The sequence below is a fragment of the Haemaphysalis longicornis genome, unplaced genomic scaffold (assembly GCF_048455015.1).
Source record: "Haemaphysalis longicornis isolate Haplotype H1 unplaced genomic scaffold, Haemaphysalis longicornis Haplotype H1 scaffold_7, whole genome shotgun sequence".
Lineage (NCBI taxonomy): Eukaryota > Metazoa > Arthropoda > Arachnida > Ixodida > Ixodidae > Haemaphysalis > Haemaphysalis longicornis.
The window spans coordinates 98,422,502-98,440,014 of NW_027526422.1; the positions used below are offsets into that span (position 1 = coordinate 98,422,502).

The 17,513-nt window shown below is 50.0% G+C and overlaps 1 protein-coding gene across 1 annotated transcript in view; it reads right to left on the reverse strand.

Annotated features, from left to right (window-relative positions):
• The window catches only part of LOC144146156 (scoloptoxin SSD14-like), a 116,220-nt gene that overhangs the window by 68,735 nt on the left and 29,972 nt on the right, over positions 1-17,513 (reverse strand). The window contains exon 5 of the mRNA XM_077678122.1: positions 12,362-12,572. Coding sequence (XP_077534248.1) covers positions 12,362-12,572 — 211 coding nt within the window. The remainder of the gene's footprint in view (positions 1-12,361; positions 12,573-17,513) is intronic.

Sequence of the window (17,513 nt, forward strand, 5' to 3'; positions counted from 1 at the left end):
TATGCTTGGATAACAAACCCTTGATACAAACTGCGTGTTCATGACAGATGATTCAGATCCGATGGTGTGCTGGGGGAGAGACAAAAGACATTGAGCAAGGTGACGTGTGTTCAGTTCATTACATCGAACCTGTTTATGGTTAAGGTGCCGGGAATTATTGTTCTACATCCTCAAAATACGCCTTGCGCATAGCAAACTGTTCCTACAAAGCTCCGAAGAGCGACGCGTTCAGTTGTGTGCATTTGTTTTTATTTGCGTGATTGCTTATAGTTCACTTCGGCATCAGTCACTTATAGGTGACTAATGCTGAAGGGGCGCTTGCCGGGGCAAGAACTTTAACTCAGCCCGACGATTACGCCAGGGGAAACTATAAATATGTCTTTTTTGCATTGTGCACTTCACTTCAGTGTAGTCGTACAATCGAACACGGATATATCGAACTCGAAGGGGATCGCGAATTAGTTCGATATATGAAAAATTCGATATAAAAAAATAAAGGCCCCGAGACCTTAAAAATAAAGGCCCCGAGACCTTACCTGTGGCGGACGATCCCCTACAATCGGCGCATTCAAGAATGACAACTAATTCCGCACACACGATGCAACATAATGTTTTATTTCCGTGAAAAAAATCGCTTATCTTGGCCTGCTTCTTCGTCTTCGAAATGAAGTTGAAGACGCTGGCCTCGATCTTATCGAGGCTGTCCAGGTGCGACAGCCCGGTTCCCTCCATGTCGCCACAACAACGGCGAATCAAGCCGAACGCTGCCGCTACTTCGGCGGCGAAGTACGCGCGTGTAGCCGCCGCCTCGTTCGGGCGATCTTCGTCGCCACTTGAGCTGTCGGCCTGGGCATCCTGGGTCCCTGCGACCGCAGCTACAATGTCCTCGTCAGCGAGGCTCGCAACAGCCTGAACATTGCAGTCCACTTCCACGAAATCGTCCGCAGACACTTCGGGTGGAACGGCAGCCGGGAAGAGTGTCGACAACTCGCGAAACGCGTCGTCTATGCGCTCTTCGTCGCCGTCTTCACCGGTTTCCGCAAGTTCCGCCGTCCCGAAGCCTGCCTTCCGGAAGCAGTTGGCCAGTGTGTCCGTCTTCACGTATCGCCAGGCGCCCGTCAGCATTTGAATGGCACCAAGCAGGTCAACCTTCAGCTCGGTGCCCATGCGGAGGTTGACCAGCAGCCTATCAAGGAGTCGCCTCCTGTAGCCCACCTTGAAAGACTTGATGATGTCCTGGTCGAGCGGTTGCAGCTTCGCTGTCGTGTTGGCCGGCAGAAACTTCAGCCCGATGTTTTTGAGCTCGCAAGTGGTGTGGTGGGCCGAGCAGTTGTCCACAAGAAGGCAAGCGCGACGCCCCGACTTGCCCAGCTCGACGTCCCACGCTGATCAAAACTCACAAAACATAAACAACAAAAAAGAAAGAAAAGGCGAAAAGAGGAGGCCGCCGGCGCCCAACAGCGCAGTCCGAGCCGCCGAGCCCTCACGTTTTTCAAGCGTTTCGGGTGTCGGCGGAGGCGCTGTGCCGCGTAGGTGGCGAAGGTCGCGGGGGGCAGCGAGTGCCGAAGCGCACCTTCCAGCTCGCGCGGCGTTCGATATATCCGATGGCGGGTAAAAATACCGTTCGATATAAACGTTCGAATTTCTATACTTTTACAAAGGATTTTCAAGGGGATAATTTACGAGTTCGATATAGCCGAAAATTCGATATATCCGTGTTCGATATATCCGTGTTCGACTGTATTATGATAGGGGCATATAGGCTCCGTGCACTGGTGTTTCGAGAGCGACCGCAGCGCCGCCGAGCAGCGGCGCCGTCAGAAATCGAATGTTGGTCAGCCCGTAGGAGCGGCTGTACTGGGCGGAGATTCCGCAGTCGTTGTGAAAAAGTCGAGCTAGTAGTGCGTATTTCTGTACGTATTGCTGGGTCTATGGGTCCCGCAACATTTTAAAAAGGTCGCCAGGAGGCTGACTAAAAAATAGTTTATCTCGGTTCCCTTGAAATGAAGCGGAAAGGCGACAGCGATGAACCCGCGCAGTGCGACGGGCAATGTAAACAACGCCGATCGACTTCTGGCCATAAGCGTTCGTTTTGCTCTTTTGTGTGGATGTGGTTTATACTCTAGGATCTTGTTTCTGTGCACACCCGCTATCAACTTCGCAGGGGACCTGCGACAGCCGGTGCCCAGCGAAACTTGAATAGGCAACGCGAGCTTCATCGGGAACAAAAACAGCGTGCCAGCACACACCCCAGCAATCTTAGCTGAGAGAGAGAGAGAGAGAGAGTGAAGAAACATTTAATAGAGCAAAGTGTGGTGGTTGAGCCGTCACTCGGTGGGGTGGGTTCGCCTCAGTGCTACGGAATATGACGCAGCGTAACGGTCGACACGCAACTGCAGTGATCCCCCAGGCAACCACCGCAGCTAAACGAATGTGCCATTAATATGCGCATCAACCATCTTGAAGCAGTGACGGTGTCGGTCGTTTTCTTTTTTTTTGTCGCTGAGCTTATGACTCCCCGGCATTTGGGCATTACATGTAGCTTATGGTATAGCAATCTCTATCGCTTATCCCTCTTCTGTATTATGGTGCTCATCGCTGCTTACCCTTTCCTAGGTGTACGCGCGGAGCATCTGCCCATGCGGCCTCGGCCGCTGCTTTGACGCAGATACCGCAGCCAACTCCATATGACTAACAAACATTTCGCTGATTCGGACAGAGCTGGAACACAGGCGTTGATACCTGCGCTAAAATTTGGCAATAGCTGCCTGGTGCTCACCGTTATGAGTTGACGAACATAGCAACTGCATCAGCTTGTTTACGCGAGCCGTGGCATCCGGCCTTGCGCGTGCTGCTTTTCCCGCCTACCTCTGCCGGACACGCAATAAAGTTTCTCTCTCTCTCTCTCTCTCTCTCCCCCGCCTACCTCGCTTCGACTCACTAGTGCAGAGATGCGTGAGCCGCGTGTTTCACAACCATTCACTGCACCCCCCTTTAAGTAAACGTCGCAGCCCAGGGTCACGCCTGTTATGTGCCCAACGCCATTGCTGGAAACATCGGACGGGTGTGTTGCGTTCGCTAGCTCCTCCCGAACGCAGTAAACATCGTTTGCGGCGTGTAGCTGTCGACCGCGTTTTGAGGTTTTCTTAGACAAAAAAGAAAACGAGCCAATATCTCCCACCTGTCTAAAACCGCTAAAACGAGCGCGCTGGTTTTTGCAATCAGTCATCTGAGCGTAGCACGGGCGTACGGGGAAGGGCGCAAGCGACGACCACAACATCCGATAAATGCCTCCACTGGCCGTAGATGGCGCTAGTTGTTCAGGCGCCTGTGTCGCCACCATACCAGCGCACGGAGCCTATAGATCGTTACCCAGTGCACCGTGTCCGACGGAAATTTACTAGTATGCGGAACACGGAGGCTCTGTACTTAAGGTTGCCGTCCTCCGATTCCCCACGACGACCGGATGGTTACGCCGACACCCTCCCCCTCCCCTCACCCCCCTCACGCCAACAGACAATTTACGAGATTGAATGATGGCGAGCACTGCCTACTCGTCGCACCCCTTCCTTTGTTAAAATTTGTTTGTCACATCAGCTTTGTTGGTCATCCACCTTCGCAGAGTAAAAATAATCATGACATTTTAAAACGCTTTGCCTATTCCATTCGCGTGGTTTTGATGGCTACATAACCTGGCGTGCAGTGCAGCTAGGTGCCACGGCATCGCTGCATGCTAAAGTGTGCGCCATGTTACTACGGCGGGTTGAATACGTCCAAAACAACACTGACGCTTGCATGTGTTTGAAGCCCTGTTTCGGGCATTCCACAGTTATGTGTTTTATTTTCATCAACGCTTTCTACACAGGCCAAACGCCGAGTGCTGGGACGACTCGTATACGTGCCGTGCTCTATGTTTGCACCACCGATGCTCCCCCTGGGCTTCGGTTGAATGTCAGTGAAACATGAATTCACAGTGAAGGTATGTTTATTCTTCCATGTTCTGGCGGTGGCGTGGGCGCTTTACTCGGGGCATCAGTATAGGCCTCCTGCGCTGTCCAGGGGGCGCTGCGCAAGCGACTTCCGGCCAGTGCTTCTGGGTAGTACAAAGCTGCGCGGGTCCCATAGGATCCCGTGTTGACAGAAGTAAAATGAGCTCAACGCTCCCGATTATTTTGTGACGTGCTCACCAGCTCATCCCCGACGCGTCCGATCTATTTCAGCGATCAACTTGGCATTAGGGGAAAAAGCTTTGCGGCGCTAAACACGTTTACAGCGACGACGAAAGTGCCGGGACCGTGACGGCGTCTGCTACTCGCAGGTTCACCGATCGATGGTACACGTACGAAGTGAAATTTTAAGTGAAATTTCTAGGTTAAACTAATACTCTAGGTGACAAAGACTTCTCAAAAACAGCCAATCAAAAAATAAAAGTGACGCAATCGGCGATGATCGCGCTTTAAAAAGCCAGTGAGTCCGGCGGACCGCAGGCTCGCCTGCTGGGGTGCGCCGCTCTTTTGCGTACCTGCACACTATGCGTGCACTTTCATTAAACAGTGCTCGTTTGCGTCGCCGTTACGAATACATGGTGCAGCGTTAGCTTGCCGTTTTGTTGCGTGTCTCAGTGACAAACTGCCGCGACCGTCAGAAGCGTGAAATCTGTTTTGCGATTCCGAAATTAGTGGCCGTAAAACAAAGTGGTCGGGCGAACTAAGAGGCCGCTCGCTTTCTTTGTTTGCTCTCACTTTACTTGATTACGCTCTTAATAGCCTAGAATGAGGGTCAGTAACGGCCGAGTTCCATGCAGCCGACACGGCGGAGGGCTGGACGGCAAATCCGGAGGGTGGGGGGGGAAGGGGGAGGAGGAGGGGGGCTTTGAATGCAAAGAGAAAAAATTCAGCGAATTTCTAATAATATTTGACAATAATCTGGTGAAGTGTGAAGATTGGGGGGGGGGGGGGGGGGCAATTCAACTGGAGGACGCCAATTCTCTGTTCTTGTTTCGCTGTCTAACTCCATTTGAAGTCAAAACTGGCGTGTCGGCCGGCGTTCAGACTCGACAACCCCTGCTCTAGAAAACCAACACAGTCAGTGATGATCGTGTGTAAATATTCGGGGCCCCACGCCGTGTATGCGGCTGTGTTATGTGATGTTATAGAAGTACACATATCTGCAGGCAGCGGGCGTGTGATTTGGTGCATGTTTTGCGTCTTTTAATAGCGCTTAATTTGTTTATTTGGCATATTGCCCCACCTACTCGCTAGTATACATGTACCCTGCCGTTCGTTAATCGTTCGGCGTAAAACGTTACGCAAGAATCCTTTAGTTTGCGAAAATACGAAACAAAATTTCCACTCGTTTCAAAGGCGGTGCCAGGCCAGCAGTGTCAGCTGAGTCAGCTGCGCAATTCTTGCGTTCGCTTGCATGCTCCCGCTGAAGCAACGTTTTGCAGTTACCTCAGGATATAGGATGAACAGCGTTCCGTGTTTATGCTACTCGTGAACTTTCCTTTGTCGACCGCACGCAAGAAGAAAAAAACTGTAACTGTCGTCAAACAGTTAAACCACCCGACCTGGCGATACTGTCCCACGCCGCGACCACCGCGACAGCTCGCTCAAAAGAAAGCCGACAAATCGGCTTCTTTTAGCGGATATTATTTTTTTTTACCTCTGCAACCACTTTAAGGGCTATTTCATACAGTATGCAGTCATTTAAACACGCCACAAAGCGCCACAACCAACTTTCACTCTGGCTTGTAATTGAAAACACATGGAGGGCGGTGAGGGTCGTCTGCTTTTGTACTACCCAGAGGCGTCGGCCGCTAGGGGCGCTGCATGTCGCCAAAACTCCAGCGCACGCTCTCTCATTCGCTCATTTGCTCGTGCTTTCTTGTATTTCGCTCCACACTCGTTTTAATTCGACAAGTTACAGTTCGGCATTTCGAATTTAACTTCTCCGCTGTCATTGTAGTTTCAAGGTTGCGTGCATTCCGACCTCACGGACGCCAGGGACGTCGAAAATTTGGTAACTCTGCCGGGCGTGTGTACTCTCCGTTTAAAGGTGCCGCGCATCGACTCTTCACCATGAACCCCGCACGAGGCACCTTGAGTATTCATGGTGACAGTGAGCAGCGACACCGCGGACCCCGAGCTCCCATAGATAAGCTGTGTCCAACCGTGGCGAGGTGTTTAAAGGTGAAGGGTAGAAGCCGTAAACGGTGGCCGTCGGAGCCTTGGTCAAGCTCCGGCCGATGGGCTCCCTGCCTGTCGACCAGGGTAACGTCAAAGGAGAAAGTACCCCCGTCTCCCTGCTTTTATACATGCTGTATGAAATTTTCTCAACCCCCCCCCCCCCCCCCCACCTCCAATGATCGGCCTCCCAAAAGAGGCCACACCGAAGTACTTGCGAAAGAGAAGGCAGAGCATTTCTATAAACATCTTGTAGTTCATTCCACAGGGGACACCCCTGTCGGCAAGAAGTCAGTCATTCTTTTGGCCAAATGCATTGAGTCTGTTGTCGGCTCAGAATATGATGCTAAGAAGCTTTCATCCTGTGACCTACTTGTTCATGTATAAAGGAAAAATCGAAGTGAAAACCTCCTAAAACAGACCACGTTGGCTGACCTGTCAGTTACTGTGACTCCGCATAGAACCCTCAACTCCTCTCAAGGTGTAATCTCAGAAAAGGAATTACAGTCTGAGACAAAGGTCGAACTGCTTCAGGCACTTCAACCTAAAGGAGTAACTTCTGTCAAACGAATTGTAATCCCTAGAGCAAATGAAGAAATCCCAAAAAAGCATCTTGTCCTAACATTTGATTTCACAAACCCACCCGAAAAGGTCAAAGTGGGCTTTCTAAGCTGCAATGTACGACCATATGTCCCTAATCCCAGGCGATGCTTTAAATGCCAACGATACGGCCATGGAACTCTATCATGTCGAGGAAAGCTGACTTGTCCTAAATGCTGAGACACTGACCATTCGTCGGATGACTGTGAAAATGGCACAGTGAAATGCCCGAATTGCCGCGGCCCACATGCTGCTTATTCGCGAACCTGCCAAAAATTCAAAGCAGAAAAAGAAATTCTACAAATGAAAGTAACAGAAAACATCACCTTTGCTGAAGCACGCCAAAAGCACAAGCTACTTTCGGCCACATCTTATGCAGACGCTGCCCGCTAAGGACTGGGGCGGCGTTTGGTCAGCACAGCGACACAGTGCAGCCTTGTTGCTGATGTGTTGCTGTCCCAGCTTCCAGCTGAGCAGCCACCTACTGCCTCTACAACACCTGTAGAAGGTGCGGGGGCCCCGTCTCTTGTCGGACTGCCTTCGGTAGCCCAGCGGTGTAAGGAATCGCCCAGTGTGGCGACTCCAGCGAATGTGGCGGTTGTGATCACCGCTGGGAGCTCTGCCGCTCTCACTGTTTCCTCTCCACCGGCCCTAGGGACACCTGAGGGCACGGAGATGAAGACAGGAGGGCCCACAGCAGCGCTCATCCAAGCTCCACCGCCTGCCCCGCCCGCGGCGCAGGCAAAGAACACCCGAAAGGCTACGAAGTCAAGGGGGCCCAGTTCGCCGGGCACCCCCTTGCCTTCAGGTGACGACATGGACATCGAGCCCTTCCGGCTTTCATCGCAGAGGAAGGAACGGGCTGCGACGTCCAGGTCTGTAGAGAAGGCCAGAAAACTCCTTCCAAGAGTCCAACCCCAGAAAGACCCTACATAGTCACACTCCAGTAGCTTTCAGCACTTAATAATGGGAAGAGAAAATATTGTTCAATGGAACTGCAGAGGCCTTCTGAATGATCTTGACGATGTATACGAAATACTGCATGCTTATCAACCAATTGTAATGTGTGTTCAGGAAACACATTTGAATTCTAAACACAGAACGTTTTTGAAGAGTTACCTGGTATACAGAAAGGACCGGGATGGCTGCACGCACTCTTCTAGGGGTGTGGCCATAATCACCTGGAAATCCTTAACATGCCACCCTGTCACTCTGAACTCTGTCCTTGAGGCTGTGGCAATTCGAACAATAATATTTAATGGGTTGATAACGGTATGCTCCATATACATTCCTCCTGATGTTGCACTTTCAAGCTCTGACTTCGAGGCGCTGGTCGACAAGCTGCCCGAACCATATATCCTCACAGGCGACCTTAATGCTCGCAACTCTCTTTGGGGCTCATCTCGCACGGATGCCCGAGGTCGCCTGATAGAGAAATTCCAGACATCTTCAGGAGCATGCCTTTTCAACAATAAACAGCCTACATACCATAACAAAGCACACAACACATACTCATATCTTCACTTGGCAATTGGCTCCGCAGTTCTCTTTCCTCTTGTCGAGTGGGGTGTGGGCACTGACCCATATGGCAGTGACCACTTCCCCACCTTACTAACATATATAGGTAAAGGCCCATGCAGTCCATCTTCCCAAAACAGGTTCAATGAAGCAAGAGCTAACTGGAATACATTTACAGAGACATCCAAACTACACCACACATCCATTGGACACCTACACGTTGAAGAAGCTACCTAACTCCTCACGGCACACATCATCGACGCCGCTGAAAAGTCCATTCCCACCGCCTCTGGTGCCCCGCGCAACCAGAGGAGGCCGTGGTGGAGTGAGGACTGTAGGCGACCGCGAGAGGCCCAGAACAAGGCGTGGGGTATCCTTCGTCGGTACCCCACGTCAGGTAACCTTATTTTGTTTAAACGGGCCAAGGCGTTCGGAAAACGTGTGCGCCGTGAGGCAAAACGAGAGAGTTGGCATACATTCATAACATCAATTAACTCCTACACAGACACACGAAAAGTATGGACACGTATACGCAAACTCAAAGGACAACAGACACACAGCCTGCCCCTGGTCTGTACAACAGGGGACACACTACAAGACCTGGCTAACACACTCGCACCACACATCCAACACGTGTTCAGCTCAGCACACTACACAAATACTTTCATGAAACACAAAACATCTGTAGAAAAGAAGTCCCTGTGTGATAACAACAAGTCGCACACTTCTTACAACTCTCCTTTTTCAATTCATGAGCTGAAGGCAGCCCTGACCACATGTAAGCCTTCAGCGCCAGGTGCGGACAAAATCACATACTCCATGATACAACACCTACACTCAGACACCCTGGAAACACTTCTACATCTATCCAATACCATATGGCTTTCGGGGGATATTCCTCGCTCTTGGAGGGAGGCCATAGTAGGGGCTTTCCTGAAAGAAGGGAAGGACCCTTTCTCTCCCGCCAGTTACCGGCCCATTGCTTTGACAAGCTGCCTGTGCAAGCTGCTCGAGAAGATGATAAACCGTAGGCTCGTGTACTTTCTTGAGTACAATGGTCTTCTCGAGAGCTGCCAGGCAGGCTTCCGGGCAGGGCGATCCACAAACGATCAATTAGTTACGCTGTAATTTTACATTAAGGATTCCTTTGTACACAAACAGTTCTGCATGACCGTATTTTTTGATAGCGAGAAAGCTAATGATACGGCATGGCGTTATGACATTCTTGCAGACCTAAAATCCTATGGTGTAACAGGTGACATGCTGAATACTTTTTCCAGTTACCTGTCTGAACGAACATTTCGTGTCAGAGTCGGTTCCGCACTTTCAAACGTTTACGTTCAGAAGAATGGCGTGCCTCAAGGTGGCGTATTCAGCTGCACCTTGTTTATAGTTAAGATGAACTCTCTTCGACAGGCGCTGCCACCAACCATATCCTGCTTGATGTATGTACATGACGTTCAACTATCTTTCAAATCATGTAACATATCTATTTGTGAACGTCAGGTCCAGCTTGGGGTAAACAAACTTTCCCGCTGGGCAGATGAAAATGGATTTAAACTTAATCCCTCTAAAAGTACCTGCGTTGTATTATCAAAAAGGCGGGGCATTCTGCCCGATCCCGACGTAAAACTCTTTGGTGATTCAATTCCAGTAAAAAAAGAACACAAGTTTTTGGATGTGGTGTTTGACGAGAAACTCACATTCATCCCTCACATAAAACGACTCAAACAAAAATGCCCCAAAACAATGAATATTATGAAGGTCTTATCTCACCAATCATACGGTGCAGACAAACAACTTTTGCTTTGACTTTATGCCTCGTTGGTGGGGTCACGGTTGGACTACGGAAGTGTTGTGTATGGGTCAGTCACAAAAACAGCTCTTAAAATGCTCGACCCAGTGCTTCACTCGGGGCTTCGCCTGTCTTGTGGGGCATTCCGTGCCAGTCCTGTCCACAGTCTTTATGCTGAGTGAGACAAATGGTGCTTAGCGTACCAGCGAATTTATGTTGATCTTCTATATGCCTCCAAAATCTCATCAATGAATAATCATCCCTTTAAAACGGTTTTTAATGATACCTCCACAACTAAACTCTTTTTAAACCACCCATAAATTTCTGTTCCCTTCTCGCACAGAGTGAGGGACGAGGTGACTATTCATGAGGTCTCCTTCTTAGAAACATTCAAATCTCACACTGATCTTGTAGCACCATGGCATCTCCGTCCTTTGCCATGTGATCTGTTTTTTATACGATACAATAAGAACAAGACACCAAGAAGTGGGATTTTGCAGCATTTCATTTATCTGCAGGATAAATACAGGGCTGCAGAGTTTTTCAGCGATGCATCTAAAACGTTCACTGCGGTGTCTTGTGCTGCGCATGGACCCAATTTTGAAGCATGTAGGACCATGAATGTTAATACAAGTATTTTTACGGCAGAAGGATATGGCATTTTTCTGGTTGTAAGTCAGATAGTTGAACACAAAATCCGTCATCTATACAGATTCGCTAAGCGTCGTCCGTGCATTGTCATCCGGAAACTCATCGAAAAACCACGTAGTTAACCTTGTCTTGAAATCAATTGTGCTGGCGTTTTCTTCAAACCTTGAAGTCACTGTGTGTTGGGTGCCAGGGCACTCTGGCATCGGCGGAAATGAACTGGCGGATTAAATGGCCACCAATGCTGCACTCCGAAACACAGTAAACTTAACAACACTACCTTACACAGACATCAAGCCACACATAAGACAGCAACTCCATAAAACTTGGCAAGCAGACTCGAGCGAACAAACAGACAACAAACTACACGTAATAAAACCACACTTGGGACAATACACTACTGACTCACACAACAGGCACATTGAAGTTACCTTAGCTAGAATTACGGATAGGCCATACACATGTAACGCACTCGCACCTGCTCACGGGATATCCAAGACCCCTGTGTAGCACGTGTGGGGAGATCGCGCAAGTCGTGTATAGGGATAATTAATGATTACCAAAGTTAAGAATTGATTGATGAGTGATTGATATTGGCAATCAGTAAGGTGGGATTAAGGTCATTGAAATAGATTAAGGTAGATCACGATGAATTAGAATGTATTCCATTGATTGTGGAGTTCAACGCGCCAACGCAACGTAGGCGATGAGGCGCGCCGTAGTGCAGGGCTCCGGATTAATTTTGACTACCTGGACACCTTTCACGTGCGCCGAAATCTCGTACACACGGGCGTTTTTGCTTTTCGCCTCCTTCAAAAAAGCGGCCGCCGCGGCCGGGAATCGAAACCGCGACCTCGGGCTCAGCAGCGAAACGCCTTAGCCACTGAGCCACCGCGGCGAGTCTTTGATTGTATTTGGCTTGACGAAAGTGATCAATGAAGAAATAATGATTGATTAGTTATTGAGAGTAATGATTAGTAATGAATTAGGATGCATAACGGTAGTGATTAATTAAGATCTTTTACGGTGTAATACCACTGATTAACTTAAATTACGGTGGGGAGAAGGGGGTTATGGTGGATTAGGATAAATGAGAACGGAATGGGGGTTATTACCGATGGCTGCTGGGTCAACGTGTGGGATTTGATTGATTGATTGGTTGATTGATTGATTGTAGGGTTTAACGCGCCGACGCAAGGCAAGCGATGAGGCGCGGCGTAGTGAAGGGCTCCGGATTAATTTTGGCCACCTGGGGATCTTTAACGTGCGCCGAAATCTCGTGCACACGGGCGTTTTTGATTTTCGCCTTCAACAGAAAAGCGACCGCCACCTCCGGGGATCGAACCCGCGACCTCGTGCTCAGCAGCGCAACGTCTCAGCCACTGAGCCTCCGCGGCGGGTACAACGTGTGGGCGTGTGTATCAAATGTGCCTCTGATAATATAAGGCCATCATTTCGCCTTTATTGGTATAATGAAAATCGGTTAACACAACGCCACTACAAGTGCCAGCGTACAATTGGCCCAAGCCCTTTTCCTTTACGTCTTTACGTCAAAGTCACGATTTCAAGCTAATATCGACAAATAATGTCTTCAAAGAGAGTGGAACAATCTTACTTGAGCGTTTCAGGAAGGGTCTTGTTCAGTTTTTCGAGCTTCTGTACTCCAAATTTTAAAGCATTGGCAAGGTGTTCGCCCATGGGAAAGCCGCACTTCGCCAGTCGAACAGCGTCCTCGAAGAGATTCTTCCAACAAAGCACGCCGCCCAGCTTCTCGTGCATCTCCTTGTAACCTCGTAGCTCCCCCGGCACTGCTATGGCGAGGCCACCTGCGTATTCATGACGGGTTTGAACCACGTGGATTCCTTTGGCATAAGAAATATGTTAAAGAGAAAGCGTCCCATGTTTCATCACGAGAAAATTCGGCGGTGTAACAGAAATATTTATGGTCATAACAGTACGTTATCAAATGTGCGACGCGAGTGCGGAGCGAGCGGGAACGAATTCACACAAAACACAAATAAGCCGGAATGGGAGTAAATGGCTTGTTGCATAACTCAGTACCAATTCGGAGTTTTCAAAACTCCTTCCAATGGGAGTTTCGCCTTACTCCCATTATTTCCGCAGTTTTTTCAGTAGCATATGGGAGTTTCATTTTACTGCCACTACAATGGGAGTTTCTAGGGGTACCCTTGGGAGTGTATTGTTTCCTCCAACTGGGAGTTTTCAGGGGGCGCGTTGGGAGCAGTGTTGACCTGCATTCGAGGTGTTTTTTTGTGCGCTTGATATAAGCGCTGCAGAGGACTTTATTACTGTATTTGAGAGTTCTTAATGAGCGCACAGGCCGCATTTTCATTTTTAGTTCAGGATTACGTAACTTCCGCTTCAAACGTTGAATGGCAAAACATGAAAAAATTGTTTTCTGCACTGTCAATTTATTGCATAAAAATTACATAAATACGATACGTGTGAACACGTTCATAGGACAATAAAAATACTGAATCAACAAAACACCTACATCGAGAACACAAGGTATCTTGGTAAGAACTTTATGTGCTACAGCACTCCTCAACTAAAGTATTTTAAGCCATTTCCAAACAATGAGGTCAGCATGTCGTCGGTGCGCTGTTTGCTTGCACCTGCCTCTCAAACGCTGACGTTGCCGCACCTCCTGGCACGTTCCCCAGAAAGCCACAGCAGCACATGCATTAGAGGGATAGCAAAACGCTTTAAATCTTCGGCAACAAATACAAAAGCATATTGGGCATCTGACCTGAAAAGAAAAAAGAAACGGCACTGTAAATACGGCGAACTTGCTACTCTTGTGTCCAACTTTCCGTAATGTCTGAATGTTTATTGAAAGCTACGAAAATTGCACTTCCGTCCGAGACACCTGCGCTCACTAGTTCGTCAAAAGGAAGTGCTCTGCTGTTCAAAAGGGTGCGCGACCCTTGTGGCGACGAACTTCTCAAAATGCTTCCTTTCCCTCTTTTCCTGGCGTGTAGTGTTGTGGGAGCCAGCTGCAGGTTGAACCACCCGCACTGCACTTCTCTCCCCTCACGCAAAGTTAAGGAAAAATTTCGGTCGGAGTGACGCCTGCCCCCCCTCCCCCCGCCCTCCCCTTCAAAAAAAAAATAAAATAAGCAGTCGTCCGTCGACTCTACAGAATGCTCCCTCGATGGCGTTTGCGGGTTATAGTTACACGCGCCTAGCTAGCGTACGGAGAGCTCCCACGGGGCCCTGACCTTCTCCCTTTCCAGTGAAAGCAATTAATCGCCGGCGGCACGCGGCAGTCACCCTCCTCGTAGCAGGCGCGGCTGGCACCACACGTACTTCTCAAGAAAAGCGGCCGCCCTGCGGCATTTGACCGGCCAACTTCACCTTCGCCTGCCAGTAAGCCAGAGACACAGCCTAACAAAGACACCTAACAGCCGTTGAGAGTTCGGACAGTTTTCATTCTGCTCGCGAGTGTGAATGAGTCAGTGTTCTGCTCGAAACCCGAGCAAATACGCATGAATTGCTTCCACACCGTTCGGCTCGTGAAGCCGTGGGCGAACAGACTCGTGAAGCCGTGGGCGAAAACGTGCAACCGCAACGGCGTTGCTACGACCTGCTTCCTTTCTAATGGCGTCGCGTTCACCACCAGTGTTAGCACCGCTGAATTCTCAGTGTTGTCCGCCTTTTTGCAAAGGGTCTATGACGTTCCGGGCATGGCGCCGTCTTTCACGCACAACGTTCACCTCCAGTGGCGGAGAATCGCTCGTGCAGTGACGCGAGAAACACGCTGAGTTTATTTGACTCTAGAAGGGGCACAAGTCCCCCAAAATGTTGGGTACAATAAAAAACGTGAAAATCTTACCTTCAACCACCTCGCAGAGACACAACCGCGTTGTTTTTAACGAGCCACTCTCAGCGATCACTGCCTTTAGGCCTCGCGTCGGCTCGCTGGCGTATTCCGACGGCTCGAAGGTCGGTGACACGGAGGCGACGTTGCAGTGTGTCGCACGTCAGTGTAGGCTGGTTCCACAATGTTCGCAACGAGCTTCGATTGTCGGGAAGCACTTCACATCCTTTCGTGCGGCCGCAAGTTCACATCGACAATAAATTTTCGGGGTCGCTGGACCTCACACGACACACGGCACCAACCGGCAGCCATTTTGTTAGGAGACGTAGAGGAGGATGTGGTGAAGGATGAGGAGGAGGAGGAGATGGTGGAGTCGTGGGAGTTTTTAATACTTCCATTAGGACAAACGTAGTATTCACAGCTAGATACTGCGTTTTGTGAAGAGGTACAATCGTGGTAAATGCGCCTATTTACGACGGCTTGTGGCCCCCGGTGTGAACTGGCAGTTTTTTCACCATCATACAGCAGGCCACCTGCCGTGAGGAGTTTAAAAGACGTATTCCAGCCAAAAACCTCCCATTCAGGCTAACTTGTGTTTTGTGTGAACGATGCTACAGGGGTGAGGAAAGAGGAGGTGTAGCGAAGGAAAGTTTGACATCCACCTAAATGCACCTATGCGGCTACATGGAAAAGCTATACAGCTTTCTCAGAAACTTCGCAGTTGAACGAAAATTCGTACTGGACCAGACTTACTGCACCTTGGGGATTTCCCCTAAATCTTGTCCAAGACGAGGTGTAGTACAGTAAAATCTCGCTAATTCCAACTCGAAGGTGACCATAAAATTGTTTGAATTAAGCGGAGTTCGAATAAGCGGGTGGGTGCTAGAATGAACAGACATCGCGCCCCACTGCGGGGGCAGAACAAAAAGAAGCCACCTCTGGACTAGTTATTGCAAATTAAGCGCTAGCACACCTTTGTTACGCACGCCACGTAATCGCAGGCCCAAACCAGTGACCTCGGCACAAAGCCAACCTGCAACGGCATCGGCCGGAGCCCTGGCGCAGGTGGCGCGGCGCCCGCTGCGGAAGCGAAATAAGCTGTCTCAGCAGCGAAGCGCGCACCCTACGCTGTTGTTTTTACTGCGAAGCAGTATATGTCTAACCACCAACCCCCTACCACCGCCCCCCGCCGCCCCCCAGTTTTTATTGCGGTGAAGCAGATTTACTCGGCATCGCTTCGGGGTTCCTCCTCGCCACCGCCGACCCATCTTTCACAACTCTTATAACAGCGGATATTCCCCTCGCCACCACTACTCATGCCTCTTCCGCAATTTGCACAGTCGGCTGACAACGGCCGTAGCGCCATTGTCAGGTGATTGCGGAGAATGAACACCAGCGCGAATGGGTGTAAAACCACCCAAAAGCCAGCGCCGCAGCCGAAAATGTAGCTGCGGCCGTTGCCGCCTCAAATTCCACCTCGCCCACTAGCTGCGCGTCCCTGCCGGTTCAAAGCAACCTGCCCTGTTGGAACGCCTCCGTGAGCCCATTATTCTTCTTTAGCACGAAAGCCATTACGAGTGATGTTGTCGCTGCGGCGGCGGCCATCGCTTACGAGCTGGTCATAGTTCTTCTGGCGGAAGAATAATAATATGCCTTAGTCTGGCCGCATATAAAGTTTTTCTCCATTTGCCAGTGTATTTCTCGCCTAATTATGCGTCCATACTCCGTTGCTCATTTGGGCTGCACGGGCTGAGGTGTAGGGATGGGTCATGCACGTGCAGTATGGCTTAATGCCGCTACCGATGACATACCCGTTGTGGAAGTGGGAGATTTGGGAGTCTTATGGCTCATTGCTCTCTGTCAGGTGTCCTCCGCAAAGGAGCGATGTGGGTCTGAGTTGGTGTGTTGCACAGACAGATGCCTACGAATGGGAAGCGAAAGGGACACCCATGTGTGTGTCCATTAGAATAAAGGTAGGTGCCCTCGAGGTGTTAACTCACTACGGGACAGACGCGTGTCGTTCGCTTGGACGAAGAAGAGCAGAAACTTGAAAAGGGTCAGCCCCAACAGAAGCGTGAATGGGCGCGAAAACAACGTAAAGCCGCCGCCGCCGCCATTTCCGCCTCAAGTTCCAGCTGGTCGTGTAGCCACGAATCCCTCCCGGATGAACAGAAACTAGCCCACTTGGAAAGCCTGAGTGGACCAATATCACTTGTTCAGCTTAAAAGGCTTTCACGGCGACATATTCAACAGTGTCATTCACTTCTAAGCACCCATTCATGGTCGGTTGCCGGTTTATGCGTGCACGGGCTGGGAGTTGAAACAGGAAGGGAAGTGGGCGGGCGCACGCACCTGTGGGTTTTACGCCCATACTTATGACATGTCCGGAGGTTTAAACGTGGACGTCAAACAGCCCAATGCGACCGGTCTAGTGTCCTCTGTGTTATAATGGATTGGGTTGGCGTGTTACACAAACAGTACGGTGCCTACGAAGCGGGAGGGAAGGAGACAGGTCTACGTTTGTCCGCCAGGATAACGGTGGGGTCTTTTTCAAATTTCATTCACGTAAAGGGCTCGGAGGTATGTGCAGTCGTAAATTACAAACAAACGTGTTTTGTTTCGTACACTCCGTGGCGGGCATGCTGCTGTACAGGTGATGCTTGTTGAGAGGATGGAAGGGCCGTAAATTTAACATGGAAGTATGTTATGGCGGGGTACACAAACCTCACCGACGTCATATCCGTCACGGAAATGACATCACCAGAAAAAGTTCCACTGGCTCGGCGGCGCTAGGTTTCGAGCCCACGATCAGTCTTGCCGCAACGAGACGTGTGTCTCGCTCTGCGAACTGAGCTATGAAGTCATGCCTGCATGGCTGTGCGAACGCACCTTATGTCCTTCCCTCTAACTTTTCCATTCAGATGGT